Raw genomic sequence first — 20,311 nt, 5'->3', positions numbered from 1 at the left:
TTTATGGTTCTTGGTCATGAAATCTGAAGAGCTGCCTTCATCCTCTCACAATTGAAGCTGTTTGTTTTGCTGAGGTCAGCAGAGGATACTCTTTTCAGTGTCTAACAGTAAGAACACTTTGATTTTGGATCTAGTCTCTGCAACTTTCTCCTGAACACACTTTACTCCTCTGCTAGCAGTAAAGGCCTTTCTTTACAAAGGCTTTGGGACAGCTACATCCTGTTTTATTTTTATCCGACTATTATTTATATTGATACTATTAGGCTTTTTTCCTGCTGTTCTTATGGAGTATTGTGTTGTTTGAATATACCGTATTTTCATTTTGCCGGTCTCCTGATTCTTCGCAGTGAATTTTGTTAATGTGTCTCTTATTTTCCTTTTTGAATTATTTGTTGTTAATTGTCTTGGGCTATTTAAGAAGGCATCAATCTTTCATATGTGACTAATAAAGATTCTCATTCTCAATCAGTGTGTTGCAATATTTTGAGAAAGAAAGAGTAGGTTTCACACCTAGTAGCTTTTCAGTTTATGGGAGATTTATGACAGTCTTGCAACTAACTTTGTAGTATTCAATGTGTTGTCAAAGGCTTTCATGGCCAGAATTACTGGCTTGCTGTGAGTTTTCCAGGCTGTATAGCCATGTGCCAGAAGCATTCTGTCCTGAGGTTTTGCCCACACCTATGGTGGGCATACTCAGAGGTTGAAGTGTCTGTTGGAAACTGGGAAGTGAGGTTTGTATACCTGGGGAGTGGACGAAAGAACTCATGTCTGCTTGAGGCAAGTGTGAATGTAGCAATTGACTACCTTGATTATCATTTAATGGCCTTGCACCTTCAAAGCCTGGCTGGTTTGATATCTGAAGGAACCCTTTGTTGGGAGGTGTTAACTGACCCTGATTGATTTTTTGTCTTGAATTCCCCTGCTTTTTGAGGGCAACGATGTGTTTGGTGGTCCTTGTTTTTGTAGTGTTCATTTATGGTTTTTTTAATGAAGTCTTCAAAGCTATTTACAATATGTATATGCCTTTAAGTTGCCTGCTGACATATGGCAATCTTTAGTAAAAGGCGAAAGATTTATACGATCTGAAGAGAAACCAGAGTATGCTGGTTGCCATTCGCTTCTGGAGACATATCACAACCCCATGAATTTTATAGAGTTTTCTTAGACAAGGAGTACTTAGAAGTGGTTTTGCCAGTTCTATCTGAAATACAGCCTGTATTACTTGATATACATTGGCTGTCTACCAAGTAGTAAGCAGAGTTGACTCTGTTTAGTATCTAAGTTCAGACAGTATTTTGTGCCTAGCAGTTAACAATACAAAACATACTTAAAAGCACCAAAACCACTGAAGGGTTTCTCTGCTTTACAATTATACATAACATTTTTTTTAACATTTTGCCTTTGCCAAAATTGTATTGCCTGTTCTATAGAGCAGCTGGGGAAACTGGGCCTCCTCCTGGGTAAACAAAAAATAATGAAGGTGTTAGATGACAAGCTGCACTCCCTTCCTTGGTTCTCACGGGCTAATGAAGCAAAAAGGAGGAAAGAAAAGGAGATACAAGTTTGTTGGAATTTGTCTTTAGGCATTCTCCAATGCAACTTCAGCCATAAAATGCTAAAATTCTATGAATAGGTAAAATATTTTCAGAGCTAATGTTGAAAGGAAGGAAGTTCATGAATCAACCATCTGTATTCTGAGAAGCTCAGGCACCTAAGTATTTCAGTGGCTAATAACAGGCCACTCTATTTCTACTCTCACTTCAGAAGAGGGGCTTTTCTTCCTTTGGCTGGTACCCAAATTATGGGTTGCTGGAGGAGGAATGAATCAATGAACCTCTCATCTGTCAGACTGCCGTTAAATTGTTAAGCTTATCAAGATGGCCATCATAGTTCTAAACATTTGCTTAGCAGTTTTGTGTATGTGTGTGCCTTTAAGTCATGCTTAACTTATGGTAGCCCCATGAATTTCATAGTGGTTTTCTAAGGCCAGGGATATTCAAAGGTGATTTTGCCAGTTTCTTCCTCTGAAATATAGCTTCCAGAACATAGTATTCATTAGTTGTCTTCCGTCAAAGTACTAACCAGAACTGATCCTGCTTAGCTTCTGATATCAGATGGGATCCGATCTCAGAAGCTTTTGGGGGGTCTCCTGGTGGTACAGCGGTTAAACTGCTGAGCTGCTGAACTTGCTGACTGAAAGGTTGGCAGTTGGAATCTGGGGAGCAGGATGAGCTCCTACTGTTAAGGCCAGCTTCTGTCAACCTAGCAGTTTGAAAACATGCAAGGGGAATGGGGTGAGTCCCGCTGTTAGCCCCAGCTTCTCTTAATTTAGCAGTACACAAAACATTCAAATGTGAGTAGATCTATAGGTACTACTTCTACAGGAAGGTAACTGCACTCCATGCATTCATGCCAGCCACAAGACCTTGGAGGTGTCTATGGACAATGCCGGCTCTTCAGCTTAGAAATTGAGATAAGCACCACCCCCAAGTCGGACACAACTAGACTTAATGTCAAGGGAAACCTTTACTATTTACTTTTCATTTAGCAAAATCTATCATTATTCGAATTCCGATATTTGAAATTGCAGCATGCTTATATAATTGCACTAGTTTACTTTTTTTTAGTGTTTCCACCTCTTCTGTAATGTGGCTAATTCATGATGGGAGATAAAGATACCATAGAAAATATTTCAGGGCAATGATCACCTGAATGGGAACAGCATAGCCAAAGATGTAAACATCTAGAATCTGTGGTTTGTTAATCTTCTGTGTTCTTTACCAGACCAAATAGTCCACAGTAAGATTATCCTGAGCCTAACAAGCTGTGCAAATACAGGAGCCTTGGAATTTCCTCCCTGCAGTATATCATACTGGTTTCCGATTTGCAATGCTGTGCTTGCACATTTGGATTGGGGTTGCAGGCTTAAGGGCTTTAGGATTCACTGTCACTTAACACCCAATGGCAAGGAGAGCAACAGACTGCTTGGGATTTTCTTTCAAATGTTGACCCTCAGCTGAAGCATCATTTTGACCCCTTACTGTAATGTACACTCATTTTAGTAGTGATTGGCTTTGTTCATATTTCTGCTTGATCCTGATACGTTGGATTGAATAAGCTTCCACTGTGTTATCCCAGCAATTACTAAACATTTCATTCATTATCCTGAGTATTTTGAAGCATGGTGTGCTGGTGTAACTGCAAGATTAGGTCAGATCTGAGTATCCTCCAGGCTTTGTGCTGTAAATATAGTTCCCTCCCCCTTCAGCCATTCAAGCTGAACCTCTGGAGAAGGTGTTGGTGTTAGGAACTGAGCTGAACTCAGTGATACTGGTGCCTGTCTCTGGTTTCTTAACTGCATTCCTTTGCAATGTGGAGGAGGAGAAGGAAAACAGATGGGAGATGAAGTAAATATATACTCTGCCTTGCAGTTTGGGAGTGTCTTTCCGCACCCCGTGCACAGCTTCATAGTTTCTGCAGTTCTTAGAGCTGTTGGCAGGTTTGTTTTTTTTTCTTAGGAAAGGACATTTAGGTTGGATGGGTAAAGTGCTGATGGATAGCTGTCCTAAGAAGGCGTGTTTAGGCCATAATTTCCTATAGACGATTTACTGCTTTGTGTGTACATTTCCTTCCAAAGCAAGATCAGCCTGGCCGATCACATAATTACACCAACTTGTTTTTCCGCTTGCTTGTTTGCTTGCTTTTTGTAACATTCTCTAATTCTAAAGCATGGTACGTTTAAGCTGTTTTAGACACATATCTAGGTTTTTTAGTTGGTTGTTATACATTGCGATAAATCTTGTAATAAATAACATAGCCCCACAAAAAGTCAAAACCCAACCAAACCAAAATAATTTTAAAAAACACATGAAAGCAAAATTGAGATTCACCCAGTCCGACTGAATTACAACAGAAACAACATCTAATAAATATTGTAAGCCTTTGACTAGCATTTTCCCTTTTCTTCTCTTTCTCTCTCTCTCTCTCTCTCTCTCTCTCTCACACACACACACACACACACACACACACATATATTTCCCATGGAGCTTTGAAGGCTTGGATGATATACTTTGTACATTTTGGTTGGTCGATAAAGGATTTTGGATTTTATTGCATTAGACATCTAATTGTATCTAAAACATAAAAAAGAAAATCAAGGTATGAACATCAAATATTGTACAGATATTTAAGAAGAGATCAATATATTACAAATAGTGTTGATTAGTTGACAAAATAAACTCAAAGCACTAAATATCAGGTGAGATACAAATAATAAAGAATAAGGGTACGAAGGGTATTATTGTGGGCATCAATTTGTGCAATTTTGTCAACCGCCCTGAGTCGCCCTCAGGCTGAGAATGGCGGTATAGAAATATAGTAAGCAAGTAAATAAATAAATAAATAAATAAATAAGACCACTGAATATCAAGAATTAACAACAAAATATTATACAGGACTTCTAGATTATATCCTGTTTATATCTTCTGAAGTAAAAAAAATCTTTTACACTGCCAAAATACATAATCATGATTACAGGCATAGTCAAATTGTAATATGATTATCATTACAGTATTTATATATTTGATGTTCATGCCTTGTATTTATTTATGTTTTGTATACAATTAGTTGTGTAGTGATGGTACATATTTTATAAGAATTTATTTCGGTTTAGATCTTTTAAAAAGGATGGTAGGGATATCTACATCATGCTGTGTAAGAAAGTGTAAACAAGGAGCATGAAACTATTTGTTTCAATATTGAAAACAATTAGTAGCTACATTTCACATTGTTGAACTGCTATGGAACAATATAGCTTAATCCTAAGTATGTTTAGTTTTTCATCTCTTCTTTTCTCTAAGACTTGCAGTAGCCACCCATCTACTAATAGTAGTACTTAACTTTTTAACATGTTGGAGACTGAAAGCAAGTATATTCACAGAAGTACTGCAAGTAGGCAGTAGGTCCTCTAGCTAAGTGTTTATCAAACTCTGCTCCTCCAGGTGTTTTGGACTTCAGTTCCCAAAAATCCCAGCTAGTTTACTAGTTGTTACAAATTTTGAGGAAATAAAAGATTGGGCAGAAAGGGAGTAGTAATGCGCCAGGAAATTCCTATGAAGATAATGTTTGGACAAATGCTTTGCAAAACCTTGCAGAACTCTCAGATTATGGAAAGCTAGAAAATGTGCTTTGGTGCAAAATTCAAAATATTCAGTCTGTTAAGCAATAAAATTATAGTGCTGTGCTTAAGTAACTTCATCTTCCAACACCCAAGAACAAACTGGAAGGATACATAGAAAAGTGGAATGTTCTTTCAATGTGTACTTTGTTTTTCATTCATATAAGAAAAATTCAAATCCAAGCTGAGGTTGACTCAAATGACTAGAAATTAAAGCTAAATAGACTTTAAATGAAACATATTTCCGATTCATAGGGGTTGATCTGTTGATTGGTTGTGATAAGAGTGCTCCAGCTTGTTTTTTTATGATGATCAGACACACGTGTGTGATCATTAAACTGTTCAGATAAATCTAAAGCCCTTATGATTGTGTAGAGAGATATATTTTACAATCACGGAAATAAAGAGTTACAAGTCACCACAAGGGCCATCCAGTCCAACCTCCTGCAAGGCAGGAAGACACCATGAAAGCACCTCGACAGATGTGTTTAGACAGCCTTATTGATATTAGTAACGATGTATGGCTTAGATGACTTTGTTGTTCTGGATTAAATAGTTCTAATTCTTCACAGGCCTGAATCAACAAGATTTCTTTGCATATCCTGTGTTTAGAATGCTTTACTTCCTGATATAGCAATACATTTAAAAGTTGCATTGGACTAAACCATCATACTGGCTGCAGAGTGGAATGAAATTCTGTAATAGATGCTGTTAAACCTTTACCATCTCTGCTCTGTTTTTTCATTGATTTCACTTTCCTCCTTAGTAATTCTTAATGATACCCAGTAGAAGGAGAAAATGCTCACCCTTTCAATATGTACCCTTTTCTGCTACAGAAGTGCCAGTCCTCTGAGTTTTAATTAGTGATTAATTGCAGTCAGCAATAGAAAAAATCATGTATTGGACTATCAGACTGAAGTGGGAATGACATATTTGAGTCTGTCTCATAGAAATACAAGCTAACATCTAGATCCCCACCATCTTTTTTTCTAGATTCTAGAAATTTTGAGTTGCAAAGGATTCATACTTGATTCTTCCATCTGTAACAAACTGATATAGTTTAGGAAAAGTTCATATTGTATCCTTCAGGTTTAGATTTCCATTATTTCTGAAAGCCTAATCATAAAATCATATCATGCGGGTATATCTTCTGGAGATATAATTAAAATATAGTCTGTATATGTGATGAATCTATATGTATCACTAGGTGTGTAAAAGATATTTGCATTTTCTCAGCCTCAGTAGGAATGAGAAACAAAACAAGAAATGACATTGCACGAAATGTCAGGTTTTTGTTTTGTTTTTCCTCTTTGAGAGCAAAAAGAATGAGCCTTTTGGGAGTTGTTCACTTTTAGTCGTTTTTTTGTACAGATGTGTCACGTTTTATAACCTTTCTTCTCAAGCACACACATTGTTTCTCATAGTTATGTTTAAAAAATAGTTTTGTGGAATGCATTGTCTCCTTCAAGTGTTGACACAAGTATCAGCATGAATTGCTAATGCAAGCTGCTCGGAAAGAGAAACTGGGATAAAACAAGCAGCACAAGATAAAGCTTTGGAGATAGCAGTAACGTGAAAACATCAGGATCTAATAGCTAAATCCTTGAGGGGGGAAAAGAGAGGATCAGGCCAAACAACACTAGTATTTCTTCAGATCTGTAAAGCATTTTTTCAAGATTTATTTATTGTCCTGCCTTTATCTTAGGGCAGAACTCAAGGCGGAAGGCATTAAATAAAATATAGTGAAAACTCAATTCATTATTATATTGAACAATTAACAACAATTAAGGAAAGTATAGGTTGAGCAATTCCAGAATTCTGAAATTGAGGATACTCTAAAATTGTCCACATGGGTAGCTGAGAGAGTTGACAAATTATAATAAATATTTCTCATGTATAAACTGTTGGCAATATAATTTGACTAAAAATTAGTAAATATTCACGGTTTATATACATGCAGTAAGGTTAGGCACATTATTAAAGAATTACCTATTGTGGAGAAAATTGGAATAGCTGTTGCATAAAAACCAGAGCCAATTAACACATTTAATTATTATATTTGAATTCAGCATGTTAAATTTATTAAGAAACGGCACATTTCGTTTCCGCAACTGAGAAAAACTGAAAATTTGTAGAACAGTGCTATGTTCCATACACAAAATTGTAACTAAATATTGTATAAAATTACCTTCACTCTATGTGTATAAGATTGTGTATGAAGCATAAATGAATTGTATGTTTAGACTCGTGTCCCATCTCCAGTATATCTCATTATGTTGGTGTATGCAAATGGAAGCATTCAAAAATCCAAAAAAATCTTCTACTCCCAAGTATTTTAGATAAGGATTCCTTGACCTGTATCATATTAAAACAAACACAGAATTTAAACAACAGAATTTGGCAATATTATAACATTGGTAACATTTCCCAGTAACTATTTGTAATAATTCCCAGTAAAAGAGCTTCCTGCAGGCATGACTGGATAAAAGAGCTTTTGCGTGGTGGCAGATGGAGAGTGCCTTTCTCAGCTACTAAGAAAGCCACTCTCATGTTTTCACCAATAAGACTGAGAGAAAGCTTTCCCACAAAAGCCTCAAAACTCTGACAAGCTCATATGTGTAGATGTAGTCTGTTAAATAGTTTGGACTTATGCCAGATAAGGTTTTGTAGGTTATAACCACCTCTTGGAATTGTGTCTGGAAACAGATTGATGTCCAGTGAAATTCTCAAAGCAGAGAGTTTCATTTGAACAGTGCAACTCTGGTCAGCGGTCTATCCATAGCATCTTGAATGTGCTTAAGTTTCCTAACACTTTTCAGAGTAGTCCCACTTAGAGTGTGTTGCAGAAATCCAAACAGGATGGTACCGAGGTATGTGTCACCAAGTCATTAATCTCAAGGAATGTCCGCAGTTGGTGCATAGTTTTAATTGCTCAAGTGCATTCATTCTTGGCTATCATTGAAACCTGAGCAATCCAGTCTCAAGACCTGTACCAAAAATTCAGTTTACATTAACAGTATAATCCCACCCCAGGTAGGTTAGATTCCAATTCTCTGTCTGCCTTTTGATTGACCCAGGAGGACTCCACTCCTCTTTAGAGAAAGCTTCAATCTGATCATCAGCTTGTTACTGATGTTTGTTACTGATACTGATAGCAACTAAATAGCTTCCTTGGCATTAGTTGAAAAGGATCAATAGAGGTGGATGTCATCAGAATACTAGTGCTACCAAATTGAACAACTCTAGGAAAAACCCCTTCAGTGGCTTCATATATGTGTGAAGTAACATGGGAACACTATGGAGCTCTGAATTATCCCTACAAGCCAATTGCCTCTCTAGGACCACTGTAAAATAGTATTCCCAATTCCATAGATGCAGTCCAGATGAATGCTAGGATCAATGATACTGAAGGCAACCAAGTAATCCAGCATAGCAATAGTCATTTATCAAAAACCTTTTCTGGGCCAGCATTTCTGATGGTCTTAGGCACCCTTTTGGCAGAGAGGAATGAAAATCTGTCCACCTGTCCTCTTCCTTTTTGGAAACATACAGCAAATCTTCCCACCAAAAGCCCTCCTCAGCTGTGATTGGCTGGCCTCTCAGCCAAGGGGAGGGTTGTTTTAGGATTGGGGGTCATCACAACATGAAGAACTGTATTAAGGCATCACTGTATTAGGGAGGTTGAGAAACATTGATCTGGGCCCTTCCACACAGTCATATAACCCAGAATATCAAGGCAGAAAATCCTACAATATCTGTTTTTAACTGGGTTATCTGAGTCCACACTGGCATATATTCCAGTTCAATGTGGATTTTATTCAGTTGTATGGAAGGGGCCCTTGTCCTAAAGCCACAATGAATGGAGGCAGATAACTTGTCTCTTCCAGGATAAATACTGGTCTAGATTGTTACGTTCATTTAACCCATTATTCTACAGTATCCTCCAGTTGTTATTTTTCCCCCAGAATAGTTTTTTTATACATGCTGAGGCAAACAAAATAAAATTGTTGTGAATTTGAATAGGAACTGTTTTTGCTACTTTTAGTTTTCTACCATGTTTCTCTTATTTTAAAGCGGTCTTCATTTTTAGTCTGTTCTTTCTCTTTCAGCACTGGTTGGACAACACGAAAAGTATTAAAAAACAAGTGAAAAGTAAGTGAGTTTTAAAAAATAAAAACATACTTTTTAGCTAAGTATAGGGTACTTAGCTCTTGTGAAGAACCTGTTTTATTCAAAGTTTACTCTGACAGAAGGAACCAGTATCAACAAGAATGTTGCAACACCAGAAACTTGGCGTTGAACCTCCCATTGACTCATGTTACATTATTTCATTATTAAACAGGTCCTCAATTCTGAACTAACTAGGTGTGGCATAAGGGGTTTTTAATGTACTTTTGCTTCTATGTTTTTATATCATTTTTATACAATTGAATATTTGTACTATATTGTTTTAACTGTGTTTTATTTTAACATACACCGTAAGGTGCTTTAATACAGTGTGACATCACTTTAATTGCCATTTCTCAAATCTATGGTACCACGGGAGTTGTAGTTTGGAAAGGTTTTCAGCCTTCTCTACCAAAGAGTGCTGGTGCCCCACCAAACTACAGTTCCCATGATTCCATACCATTGAGAGTGCAAGTTAGTGTTGCGAAAATGCATTAATTCCACTATGTAGATATATTCTTAGTCCTATACTAGGAGAAATTAGCAGAACATTTAAACAAGATGTGTTGAAGTTATGGGAAAGAAGTGGGCTTGGCCTCATGTAAGCCGCACCGAGTCCCTTAGGGAGATGGTGGTGGGGTACAAATAAAGTTTTATTATTATTATTATTATTATTATTATTATTATTATTTTAAGTCACAGTCAAGGTTTCTGTATTCTTTCTCTGCCCTAATAATTTTATTCGTGAGCCAGTTGTATTGTTTTTTTCTGTTTCAGTTTATGTTCTTACTTTAAAAAAAAAACCAAAATACATAAGGGGGCAGAAACTTCAATAGTCTGGTTGAGCAAGTGTATTGTTAATACATAACATCATGAACTTCCTGATACAGGATTTCTCTCATTTGAAGGGAATGAGGCGTGGAATCTAATACTATTCTTGTTGTCTTAGAAGAGGTCAGCTTTGAGTTTGAAGGCAAAGTATATCTAGTTTGCTGCAGACATTTTTTCCAGGCAGAGTTTTAGGTTTCCACTTTACTGAGGGCAAGGGAAAATTGTAATACTTTTGAAATGTAATATTTAGTGGCCTAATATTGATAGGCAAACAAAATGCAAAATTGAATGCCATTGAACATGGTCAGGAAACAGAGGATTTTAAAAGAGAAGAGGAAAGTTAATATTAGGAGAAAATATTATGTTCCAGGAAGACATGTTTGTTTTATTTATATTTCAGGAAAACACTTCTTGCAGTCTGACATATAAATCTTACATGGATATGTAATTTTTAAAAACCCATCAATATCCCTCCTGCCTGGATTAAAATCACTCCCGAGAGAACCTTAAGCCTCAGATTTGACTCTTCATACTACATAATGTGTAAACACAGAGACATTATATTTCTATTGGAGTTGTTTCTCCAAATTGTATGGATAGCTGGGCAGTGACTCTGTGTATTTTACTAGGTGCTCAAGGAAATGTAGGGATTCATGGAGTAGAGCCTTGTAATATTAGGATTACCCTAGATTTCTCTGTCCTTGGCAAGGCAAATCAAATTAATGTGATGCAGCTGAGATGACTTCTTTATATGTGAAACTACTTTTATCTGTAATATTTATTTATTTACCATTTTTATACCCCACCCTTCTCAACCCTGAAGAGGACTCAAGGTGGCTTTACACACAGGCAACTATTCAATGCCTTAAGAACAACATAAAATTAAAATAAACATTGAAATTAAGATTAAAATTAATACACATTAAAACAGTTTAAAACATTACATCCAACATTAAAACCACGCCACTCACAGTCGTAATCTGAGGCCAATCCAATAGTCATTGCACATATTCCATATCCATCTATTGCACTATAATTCTTCTCCAAAGGGTTGATGCCGAAGCCACGTTTTCACTCTCCTTCTGAAGGGAGGGGGAGAGGGCTGATCTAACATCACTGAGGAGGGAGATCTACTAGTATTCTTGCTTCTTACTGGCTGGCTTTATGTATAAGGTACCCATTGTCACACAGTGAAATCAATGCATATTACCATTACAGCCGTTTTTTAAATGTCTTAGCTGTAATAGCAAAGGCTTATGTTTGCAAAATTCTATCCTTGTCACTAACAATAACATATTACCTTTTTGTAGTTGGCCCCCCATACTGTCTGCATCTTCGTGTAAAATTTTACTCTTCCGAGCCAAACAACCTACGAGAAGAACTCACAAGGTACATTGTATGTAATGATACAAATCAAAATATAAGGAAATGCTTTGTCTTTGCTAAGCCTGTCCTATGTATTGTATGCTTTTCTGAGTCCAGCCAACCTTCCATATCTGCAGATTCAGCATTCATGAATTCATCTTTCCACATCTTGAAAATAACCCATTTAAAAAAAATCCCAAAGGCAAACATTGTTTTTTTGCCATTTTATATAAGGGACATCATTTTACTACATCATTGTATATTATGGGAATCAAACACCAGTGGATACCAGGGACCCATGGTATTGAGTTCTGCAGATACTTTTCTATTAAAAAATAAAATAAAATTGGAATTACAGTTCTCTTAGATGATTCCCACAAATGCTCCTGAAAGTCTCGAATGAATTGGGATTATACCGCGAAGTGTTAAGGCCAAACCTCTCATTAGCTAAAAGCATATTTAACAGTACAGTTAAACAAGAAGTCCTGGCACTTCAAAGATATTGTAGCTCTTGGTATTGGGGTCCCTTCTTTCTACAGGAAGTTAACTAGTCCTCCTTCTTGGTCTTTGTACTAGATATGGCGTAATAGCAGGTTTTTCCAGATCAGTTATTAAAATACATCATTGAAGAAATATTGGCAATTTGATAAACATTATCATTTTTTCATAGTCCACTCCTTGTCCCAATACTGCATCCACAGAAATCTGGTAAAACTGTAACTACAGAATGGGTAGTCCTTAATTTTGTATTCTTATGATGAAACAACATAATGCTTACTGTCGTCCTTGCAGTGGAGAAGCCACAATGCATTAGGTAATTTCAAATAGTAATACATCCAAGAATTAGGCTGTTGATATCTGTAACATCCCAGCTCTTTTCTAGTTCTAAAACTTCTCACCTGAACTGATTCATTTTTTCTTGCTTCCCCTGAAACAGATATCTATTTGTTCTTCAACTAAGACAAGACATTCTGAGTGGGAAGTAAGTACTGTTGACAACAAATAAGTACAATAGAGTCTTGCTTATAAACAGAACCTTGGATAAACGAAAATGTTGGATAATACGGAGTCTCCTACTGTTACCTGTCTGACGCGGCGCTAGAATACTAACAACAGGGACTCAAAGGGTTAAGGCAAGGCCTCAGGGCTAGAGCCGCCCAGCAGGAAGTGCCCGGATGCGGAAGATGAGCGTGGAAATCACAGAGGGAAGGAGGGAAGATGCTTCCGCTTCTGGGCCTGTCTCTTTTCCCCCTTTCATTTCTCCTCGTCGTCTTACCCTTTTCACTTATTGGGAATAGAGAGTGAGTTGGAGAGCGCTCCTTTAATTGAAGGAGAAATGCTGGAGGAAAAGGGGGCATCGGATAAGACAGAATGTCGGATACGCAAAGGTCGGATAACCGAGACTCTTCTGTAAGGCTTTTTGCCCAATTAGATATATGTAGCTCATTTACATTACAAACATATATAGAACTTGGATATCTCCAATTTGTTACTATTCACCAAGATCTATAACAGAGATTATCTTGTAATAAATGACAGTTGCAAATACTTCTGTGCAGGTATATTCGGATTCATTAGTTTATAGTCTACAGTAAAATGAATATAGTATAATATTGCTCAGATTTCTGCTGGGATTTTTGCAGGTGGGAGGAAAGTGGTGGGTTTAGGGATGAGTTGCAATTTGGTACCTTACTAGTATAGTATTAGCTATTAGTTACTTTATCTCATATTGTAAATGTCGATTGTATAATTGATTGTGTAAATGGGAAAGGTACTAATGATGACCTTATTATTGAACCTATTCTAGGCAATCTTATCAATCTTTTTTCTTCTTAAATAATAGCTTTGTGAAAACTGAAATATATTGTGGAAGGTACTATGTTGAAGAGGATGTTGCTTTGAACATATATATATTTCCCTTTGTAGGTTCAATAATAATTACTGCCATTAGCCTAAAATATAGACACATAATTATTTCCCAAAAGTTCTTTAGTGATTTCTCTGACACCATTTTTTTCTCTGTTGAAGATTGGAGTGTCCCTTTGAAACAGCAGTGCAGCTGGCAGCTTACATGTTACAGGGTGAGTTGCCTGAAGGGAGTCGACTTTGGTATTACTTGAGGCGTAATATTGCTGTTTACATGCAGTCACGTGTAAATACTTTGTCATAACAACTGCCAGTCATGAAAAAAATATTCAGGAGTATTTTGTAGCTGAAAATCTACTTCATGTTCAGCACAGCAAATTAACTGAAAAGCTGATAATGATCTGTTTTGTGAAGTTTATACGATGGACACTGAAACAGTCAGTTCAGACTTTGTTGTTGCTGACAATTGGGTAATTTGATTTTAGTTAGCTCTAGCATAAACTAGCCTTGAGGGCAAGTAACTAGCATTGTGGGAATAAATTATAGATTTAGAAAGTGCTGGAATGCTGCATAGAAAAGCTCGTGAAAGTGCTAGTTAATTTTTTTGTAATGAGCAGAGAGGTTTTCAAGGTAAAGTGAATCTATTAAAACATTTTATTTGGCGTATAATTTAATACATTTGTCACATTATCCACTAAGCTACTTTCCTTCCATTTATTTCACATTTTCTCCTTTATGATTCTAAAGAATCTTTGAATTTTTGTAATAAACCTGCTTTGAATGTGGAGTATTATCACAAAACTAAGACTTGCCCTGCTCAGTAACAGTATTTATGACAGAACTAGAAAATACACTCCTGCTTAAAGTCTTTGTAGTGTATGTATGAAGGATCTTTCAGCCAAATCTGCCCCTCCTCCTATCAAGGTAGCAGTGTTACAGTGTGTAATTTCATAGCACAGTGTGCAGTTTCAGGGATGGTGCACAACACATTGATATTATTTATATTTTCCAAGGAATATGTGAGTGGATTTTATTTACTGCGTAATGCTATGATTTGGGAATGAAGAGAGTTTAAAACAACAATTAGTCTTGATGAAAAGGAAATATATCCTGAAAATGCCTTTGAAAACTCTCCTGTTTCTTTTAAGATGTTTTTTCCTCCCTTTAGGACTGCTACGTTTTTCTTTCTTTATTTGTGCTCTCATATTATCAAAATGAAAATGAGGACATTGCATAATTCTGCCAGTCAGTTTTGACTCCACGATTGTGTCATTCAGGGAAAACTAAACCAAGAGAGAGAGGGGGGGGGGAAATAATCGAGAGCAATGCAAATGCATAGAAGGGAATTATTTTTACCTATTATAATGTTGCCTAGCCAATGGTGGGAAGGTATTTCTCAACAGGGCTGAAATGTTTCCCAGATTAGAAGGTTCGGTATTGTTATGTGTTTGTTTCTCCATCAAGGACAGCCTTATTTTTAACCACTTGCCTGCTTGCCAAAGACAGCAAGGAGCTGCATTCAGGCTACTTCAGTAGTTTCTAGGGAAAGAGAGAAAGAGAAAGAACTCCCTCTCCCTCTTCCAGTAGTACACTGCCTCTTACACTTAGGCAGAAGAAGCAACTCTCCCTCATATGGCTCCTTCCTGAGCAACCAAGTGGGATAGCAGCACCGGCTTTCCTTCCTTCCTTCCTTCCTTCCTTCCTTCCTTCCTTCCTTCCTTCCTTCCTTCCTTCTTTCGCTTGCTGTATTTTCATAGGATATTACCCTATAACACATTTAGCCTAAAGCAGTGGTTCTCAACCTGTGGGTCTCCAGGTGTTTTGGCCTACAACTCCCAGAAATCCCAGCCAGTTTACCAGTTGTTAGGATTTCTGGGAGTTGGAGGCCAAAACATCTGGGGACCCACAGGTTGAGAACTACTGCCCTAGAGCTTTAAGCAGTCTAAAGTTTAAAAGAGAACAATTCATTTTTCTAGTACTGTGCTAGCCTACATTAAATAAAAATCATCTAACCCTTTTCTTACTCATAAGAACAATTGGCAAAGAAGTTCCCTATATTTATCCAAACCAGATTTCCATATTTTGCTGCATAAACAATAAGCATGAGATGTGTTCTGAAAATGGCTGTTCCTAATGGGAGATACTTGGTACAAATACTGCCTAAGAGATAATGCAAATATTTTCAGCATTGGGGTTTTGTGTGTAGTTACATATGACTTTTAATGTTAACTTCATTGATAGTTCCAAAAAAATTCATTTCATGCTGTCAGAAACAATAAAATAAAAGGATGTGAATATCTAGGGCACGTAGACAATGAAGTAACTCATTATTTGGATTCAAACAATTGCAGTTTTTAATAAAAAATATTTGGTCTTAACTAGAATTTGCTTGAAATATCCCTGTCTTTTATAGCTGAACTGGGGGACTATGACCCTGCTGAGCATATCCCTGACATAGTGTCAGAATTCAGGTTTGTGCCAAGTCAAACTGAAGAGATGGAACTGGCTATTTTTGAGAAGTGGAAAGAATACAGGTAACAACTCCCAGACAATTACTTTCTATGCTTAGTTTCTACCCAGTTGCCTTGTGGACTAACACTATATGCATCACTCCCTCTTAATGAAGCAAAATTTTGCTTTCAGTTCATATCTATGCTTTCCTTAATTTTACCGTATTTGGTTTAGAGCAGTGGTTCTCAACCTGTGGGTCCCCAGATGTTTTGGCCTTCAACTCCCAGAAATCCTAACAGTTGGTCAACTGGCTAGGATTTCTGGGAGTTGTAGGCCACCTGGGGACCCACAGGTTGAAAACCACTGGTTTAGATAAATTAGAATTTAGTACAAAACCTATTTTCTTAAGCCCTCTGTTCCATATTAAAACATGCATAAATGGCCATTGGTGATAATCAAAATAGTACAGAACACTACTATTAAGTTTCATTCATTTATTCTATAAGTCCTTGCAGTTCTCCATTTGTGTGATTCTTCTGTAATCTCTTCTTCCTATTGAGGCATGTTCTTTTTAATGTTCTGTGATTTTTGTGTAACATAAATTATTTCAGGGGTCAAACACCAGCACAGGCAGAAACAAATTATTTGAACAAAGCAAAATGGCTGGAAATGTATGGAGTAGACATGCATATAGTCAAGGTAAGTTTATGATTACAGGCTTTGGGAAATGATACTTTTAGTAATTAATTATTTTTTAAAAAAAATGTGGGAAAATCAGTGAGCTGTTTAATTAAATGTACAGTCTACGTAATATGGTAGAAGATACATGGGATCTCCTACTCATACAACCTACTCTACATATCTGATCAGCTTACAAAAGGCATCTTGATTATGGTAGTCAAAACCTGCTGGGCATCTACCATAAACAGTTATGGCCAATGCTGCTGCTTATAATGACTGAATTCTATGCCTGTAACAGACTTTTACACCAATTGTTCTGGAGACCAAGAATAAACAGCACCATGAATTGTTTTATTTAAACTTATATTGAGAATAAAATAAAGTTTTGAGATGGAATGTAGAAGATGAGTTCATATTTTTTTAGTCTCATGTACCATTTATGTTATATGCTACACTTGTAGTGCCTTGTAAGTTGCCCCCAGTCCCTTTTGGGAGATACTGGTGGGATATAAATAAAGGTGGTTATTATTATTATTATTATTATTATTATTATTATTATTATTATTATTATTATATTGTATATGGCATGAACAGAGAATCTGATAAAACCAGTAGGAGTCTTCTTCCAACTAATGTAGTTAGGATCTGTTGAAAAGTGAACATGATACAGCTTTTACTTCTCTAGAATAAAATAAGCACAACATTTTGTAATGTCATATTTTTTGTATATGGCCTGAACAGAGAATTTGATAAAACCAGTAAGAGTATTCTTCCAACAAATGTTAGGATCGGTTGAAAAGTGAAATTATACAGCTTTTACTTCTCTTATAGTGTAGTTGGATTAAAGTAATTTGTAGTAGCATAAAGTCTCATTTGTAGGAATATTCTAACCCAACTTCCATCACTGTTAGGCAAGAGATGGTAATGATTATAGCCTCGGACTAACACCAACAGGCGTTCTCGTGTTTGAAGGCGAAACCAAGATTGGATTGTTCTTCTGGTAAGCTAGATAGCTTATAGTTATTTTCAAGTATAGGCAAGAATCTCTAACTATTGTAAGAACTGTATTGTCAAAGGCTTTCATGGCTGGAATCACTTGGTTGTTGTAGGTTTTTTCAGGCTATATGGCCATGGTTGTGTGAGGTCACAACCTCTGAGGATGCTTGCCATAGATGCAGGCGAAATGTCAGGAGAGTATGCCTCTAGAACATGGCCATATAGCCCCAAAAAACGTACAACAACCCATTGTAAGAATTTCTAAAAATGTATTAGTGGTCAAAAAATGTAGTGGTCCAAAAGGGCTCTTTGTCTTTTGTAGTGGTGAGGAATCTCTGTATGTAGCCAGCATGACCATTTATCAGGAATGATGGGAAGTCTAGTACAGCACTGTCTAGAAGATCATACATTTACTATGATTTGTCTGTGATAAATGGATGGGCTAATTCTTAACAGTGGCCATGGTACCTACTTGATTTGGATCTTTGAGAAATTAGTGGCTATATATATCAAAAATAATTATATTTGCCTGAGATTTTGTGCATTATGATATAGGTATATTATATGGGGATGAATATAGAAGGTGACTGTTTTGAGTAATTACTCATTTAAGGGCCCCCTGGTGGTGCAGCGGGTTAAACCGCTGAGCTGCTGAACTTGCTGACCGAAAGGTTGACAGTTCAAATCAAAGGAGCAGGGTGAGCTCCTGCTGTTATCCCTAGCTTCTGCCAACCTAGCAGTTCAAAAACATGCAAGTGTGAGTAGATCAGTAGGTAGCTCATTTGTGAGAAGTAATGGTGCTCCATGCAGTCATCCTGGCCACATGACCCTGGAGACGTCTACGGACACGCAGGCTCTGTGGCTTAGAAATGGAGATGAGCACCACCCCAGAGTCTTACGCAACTAGACTTAATGTCAGGGGAAAACTTTACCTTTTTTACTCATTTAGGCAAGTTTTTCCATTATAAAAGTGTGTTTTGGGAGGAGGGAGAGCAAGACTAGGTTAACTGTGGTACCTCAAATTCATAGTTGTAAACCGCGTTGAGTCGCCGGTCAGGCTGAGAAACGGCGGTATACAAGTATAAGAAATAAATAAATAAATAGTTCTTCTTGAATTATGAATTCAGGTTTTATTGCAGAAAAGTATAAGTATTTATTCCTGCTTTTGTCCTTTTTGCTCCCTTTTTACAGGCCAAAAATCACAAGGCTGGACTTTAAAAAGAATAAGTTAACACTAGTGGTGGTTGAAGATGATGAACAGGTAGGGGAAAAGTCTTAACTCTTTTGTTTTCTGTTGAAAAATATCTGTTGCAACAGTAAATTGCAGTCTGTCATATTGAGTTAGCTTATACATGCTGAATCATAGCAAAAACCAATTAAAGATGGGTGTGAGTATAGGTATCCATGTCCATCCCACATGAAAATGCTGCACACACAGTTATCTACATAGAAAGTTAATTTTGGCTAATATATTCTAGAAAATAGTCACTGCCAACCTTATCTCAAAATAATTGCAATGTTTTAGTAGTTCTCCTCCAGTTATAGAACAAGGTACACACTATGAGCAATTAATACTTTCAACCAAGAGGATATTAGCTATTAGATGCAGATTAAAATTTTAGTTAAATATTATAAGATTAATTATGAACATACAAGACTTCCAAAGATCATTATATTATCGAAATTACTTGATAGAACTGATGAAGTTTGATTTGTCAGATATGAGAATGGAATAATATTAGGTGTTTTGAAAGAAATATTGAAGTCCCACACTCTGTAGAAAGAAAGAAAAACCCAGTGAGGTGATAGTATGTTGCGAGGTCATCCTAAAGAGATGGATACATTGTCTACTGTTAATGTTGTATCTCTCAAATTCTAAGAGAATCAAATTCCTGAAAGAGTGTTGTCCTAAGAATTGTAAATTTTCCCTTCAGTGTTTTGTAACATACTCCTTGGTGTTGGCACAAAGCCATGGATAAACTTTTCACTTCCATTTTTCTCCTCTGCTACAATCTTTCTGAAGTCCTTGCTTGTATCTCTTTTATTCCACAATGCTGTTCATCTCACTTTCAGGGAAAGGAGCAGGAACATACTTTTGTCTTCAGGCTGGATCACCCAAAGGCCTGCAAACACTTGTGGAAGTGTGCAATTGAGCATCATGCCTTCTTCCGCCTCCGTGGACCCGTCCAAAAAGGTTCCAGTCGATCAGGCTTCATTCGGCTGGGGTCACGGTTCAGATACAGGTCAGCAGTCTCTTCAGCTCAGAGCCTCCTTCCCTGCGTTTCTGAGATAATGCATTGGACAGGAACCTGGCCTCTCATTCATGTCTTTAAAGGAAAGAGATTTGAAGGGATTGTAGGCATTGCACTTTTACATGGCTGACACAATTGTTTCTTTCTTTGTAAACCAGATAAGAACAAACTTCTAGATGTCATAGTTATAGCAGAACGGGATAACAATGTAGATAGGTGCCCACTGACTGCAGGTGGAAAGTTTTCCATTTTTTATATCGTCTGCTGTAACCTTATCCAAAACATGTAGATATCTCCTCTTAGTTTGTCTTCTCTTTCAACCTACAGCAGTTACAATTGAGGATGTGCCTTCTTCTTACCTGATCTCAGACTCTTGTGAAGCATTGAATTTACCTCTCATTTTAGATTATAGATTTAGCTATCTTTTGGATTTTGGAACAAATTATGTAGATACAGGTGCACTTAGTTTTTGTTGTAAGATTTGGATATTTTTTGTGGGCTAGAATATGTACATCTCTGATTAGGA

The 20,311-nt window shown here is 36.9% G+C and overlaps 1 protein-coding gene across 2 annotated transcripts in view; it reads left to right on the top strand.

Moving 5' to 3' along the window:
- EPB41L5 (erythrocyte membrane protein band 4.1 like 5) overlaps window positions 1-20,311 on the top strand; it is a 77,385-nt gene that overhangs the window by 21,240 nt on the left and 35,834 nt on the right. For both annotated transcript variants that reach the window (XM_060774252.2, XM_060774242.2), the window contains exons 4-12: window positions 9,286-9,328; window positions 11,485-11,563; window positions 12,477-12,521; window positions 13,568-13,620; window positions 15,819-15,939; window positions 16,468-16,555; window positions 17,449-17,537; window positions 18,725-18,794; window positions 19,607-19,776. In XM_060774252.2, coding sequence (XP_060630235.2) covers window positions 9,286-9,328; window positions 11,485-11,563; window positions 12,477-12,521; window positions 13,568-13,620; window positions 15,819-15,939; window positions 16,468-16,555; window positions 17,449-17,537; window positions 18,725-18,794; window positions 19,607-19,776 — 758 coding nt within the window. The remainder of the gene's footprint in view (window positions 1-9,285; window positions 9,329-11,484; window positions 11,564-12,476; window positions 12,522-13,567; window positions 13,621-15,818; window positions 15,940-16,467; window positions 16,556-17,448; window positions 17,538-18,724; window positions 18,795-19,606; window positions 19,777-20,311) is intronic.

The sequence above is a fragment of the Anolis sagrei genome, chromosome 1, assembly GCF_037176765.1.
Source record: "Anolis sagrei isolate rAnoSag1 chromosome 1, rAnoSag1.mat, whole genome shotgun sequence".
NCBI classification, from domain to species: domain Eukaryota; kingdom Metazoa; phylum Chordata; class Lepidosauria; order Squamata; family Dactyloidae; genus Anolis; species Anolis sagrei.
Note: the sequence above shows the minus strand (reverse complement) of the source record. Positions and strands in the feature narration are given on the sequence as shown.